This window comes from Gekko japonicus, unplaced genomic scaffold (assembly GCF_001447785.1).
Source record: "Gekko japonicus isolate JY-2015 unplaced genomic scaffold, Gekko_japonicus_V1.1 scaffold1332, whole genome shotgun sequence".
NCBI lineage: Eukaryota > Metazoa > Chordata > Lepidosauria > Squamata > Gekkonidae > Gekko > Gekko japonicus.
The window spans coordinates 225,722-227,704 of record NW_015167089.1 but is presented as its reverse complement, the minus strand read 5'-3'; the positions used below and the strand labels follow the sequence as shown (position 1 = coordinate 227,704).

The window sequence follows — 1,983 nt, the reverse complement described above, 5'->3', positions numbered from 1 at the left end:
GTGCAAAACCCCCCCCCCCCAAAAATATCTCCCATCTAATGGGCAGTAATTGCAGGCGCGCAATCCTCGAGCTTTCCTGCTCTCCCCAGCGCAAGCGCTGCTGGGGCGCGCTGAGAACTTTCCTCCGCCTCTCTCCCCCCACCCCACCCATGCGCCTCTGCAAGCAAATGTCTCCAGCCTGAAGGGTACGCCTGGCAGTCCCGTGCCAGCCCCGAAAGAGGACCAGCAGAGCGCCAGCCTGGCCCGCTCCCCCTTTCAGCCAGAGCCTTGTTTGCCTGCCCTTAGACGGCCTCGCAGAAGTGAATGGCTCCCCGGCCAAAACACCCGGCATAGGAAGGAGAGGGGCGTCCCAAAGTATTTGCAAAGAGCGCCAGAGCCGTGCCTGTTATTGGCCTGCACAGAACGTGGCTGTACTGAGCCCGGCCCGGGGAATCGGGCGCGCTCTGGGTGACAGGCAGGCATTCAGCAGGGGCAGCTTTCTCCAGCCTGGGGAGGTGGCGACGGGGAAGGCTCAGTTGTGACAGAGAAGCAAGAGTGCTTGCTCCGAGACGCTCGTCTCAGCTTTCGGAGAGCTAGCAAAATATGCACCAGCAGCTGCTGCGCTTCTGCTCTCAGAAAGTAGCCTCCCTTTCGCGACCCCCCCCCCCCCAAAGTCCTTTCCCCCGTCTCGGCACTCCCCGTCTTTTACGGTTGCGAACGAATTTAGTGCCCCGCCCTGGATCGCCCAGGCCAGCCCGATCTCGGAAGCTCAGCAGGGTCGGCCTGGACAGCGTTTGGGTGGGAGACCCTCCAAGGAACGCCAGGGTTGCTGTGCAAAAGCGAGCAACCGGCAAACCTCCTTGAAAGCCCCACGGGGTCGCCCATCAGGCAGCTGCAACTTGAGGACACCCCCACCCCCACCACCGCTGGCGAAGGGGTGCTGTGCCTTCCCCGGCTCGGGCTGCGCGTCTTGCCCCGCACTTCCTAGGGACACCCCCCCCTCCCCCGTCTTGTTCTCCTCTCTCCTATGCAAAGGAGGGTCTGCCTAGCGAGGGACACCGCCCCGCCTCTGAAGAAGGGAGCTCTCCTCCGCCGCTAGCGCCGGAGGCGGGAACGCAACGAAGGGTTCGTTTCTGGAGGGCCACACAAGGCAGCGTCTTGCTGGCTGCTGCAACAGGTCGACGCGACGCTTTCCTCCCCGCACGAGCCCTACCCCTCCCTCCCTCCCCGCGCCTTCGGCAGCTGCAGTCCCACGGATGTGTCCGCCGCCTTCGGGCAATGAGGCTATACCTGAGGTTCATGTCGCCGTCGACCAGGAGCGACATGATGTTGGAGAGGTTCCCGCCGGGGCAGCAGCCGCAGAGCAGGACGGCGACGGCGGCCACCTCGTCGAGGGCGAAGGCGAGCGCCAGGAGGAAGGCCAGCAGGGGCATGAGGCCGAACTGGCAGAGCAGCGCCAGGAGCAGGCCCAGGGGCCGCCGCAGCTGCGCGCCCAGCTGGCTCGCCTCCACCGTGCAGCCCAAGCCCAGCATGGTGGCGCCCAGCGCCAGCGCCACGAAGACGCTCAGGCCCTGGTTCAGGCCGCTGTCCCAGAACGGCGGAGGGGGAGGCGGGCGGCCCTCGACCACCGCCGGAGGGGCCGTCGGGAGGGGGCTGCCGCCGCCGCCCGCCCAGGCTCCCCAGAGGCCCGGCGCCGCCCAGGAGCTGTTCATGGCGTCCGAGGGGCGCGGAGCCGGCGGTCAGTCGGGCGCGGGGGGCTCCCTCCTCCTCCTCCCCCTCCTGCCTGGGCGCCGAGGGAGCGGGCCCGAGGAGTGCGCGCCTGGGGATGCGGTGTCGAGCCAGCCAGCCAGCGACGCCCCAGCCCCGCAAGCGCCGCCTCCGCGCCTCGCCCACGCGGCCCTCGGAGCCCCCTCGGGACAGGATGCCGCCGAGTCCGACGCCCGCCAAAGTCGCCGCCTCGGAGTTGTTGTGCGCCTCTGCTCGCCCGCGCTGGAGCCTCCTCGT

General features: G+C 68.3%; 1 protein-coding gene across 1 annotated transcript in view; it reads right to left on the bottom strand.

Annotated features, from left to right (window-relative positions):
• SLC10A4 (solute carrier family 10 member 4) overlaps positions 1-1,691 on the bottom strand; it is a 9,049-nt gene extending 7,358 nt beyond the window's left edge. Inside the window, exon 1 of the mRNA XM_015412867.1 lies at positions 1,270-1,691. Within this exon, the coding sequence (XP_015268353.1) occupies positions 1,270-1,691 (422 nt within the window). The remainder of the gene's footprint in view (positions 1-1,269) is intronic.
• Between the last annotated feature and the right edge of the window lie 292 nt (positions 1,692-1,983).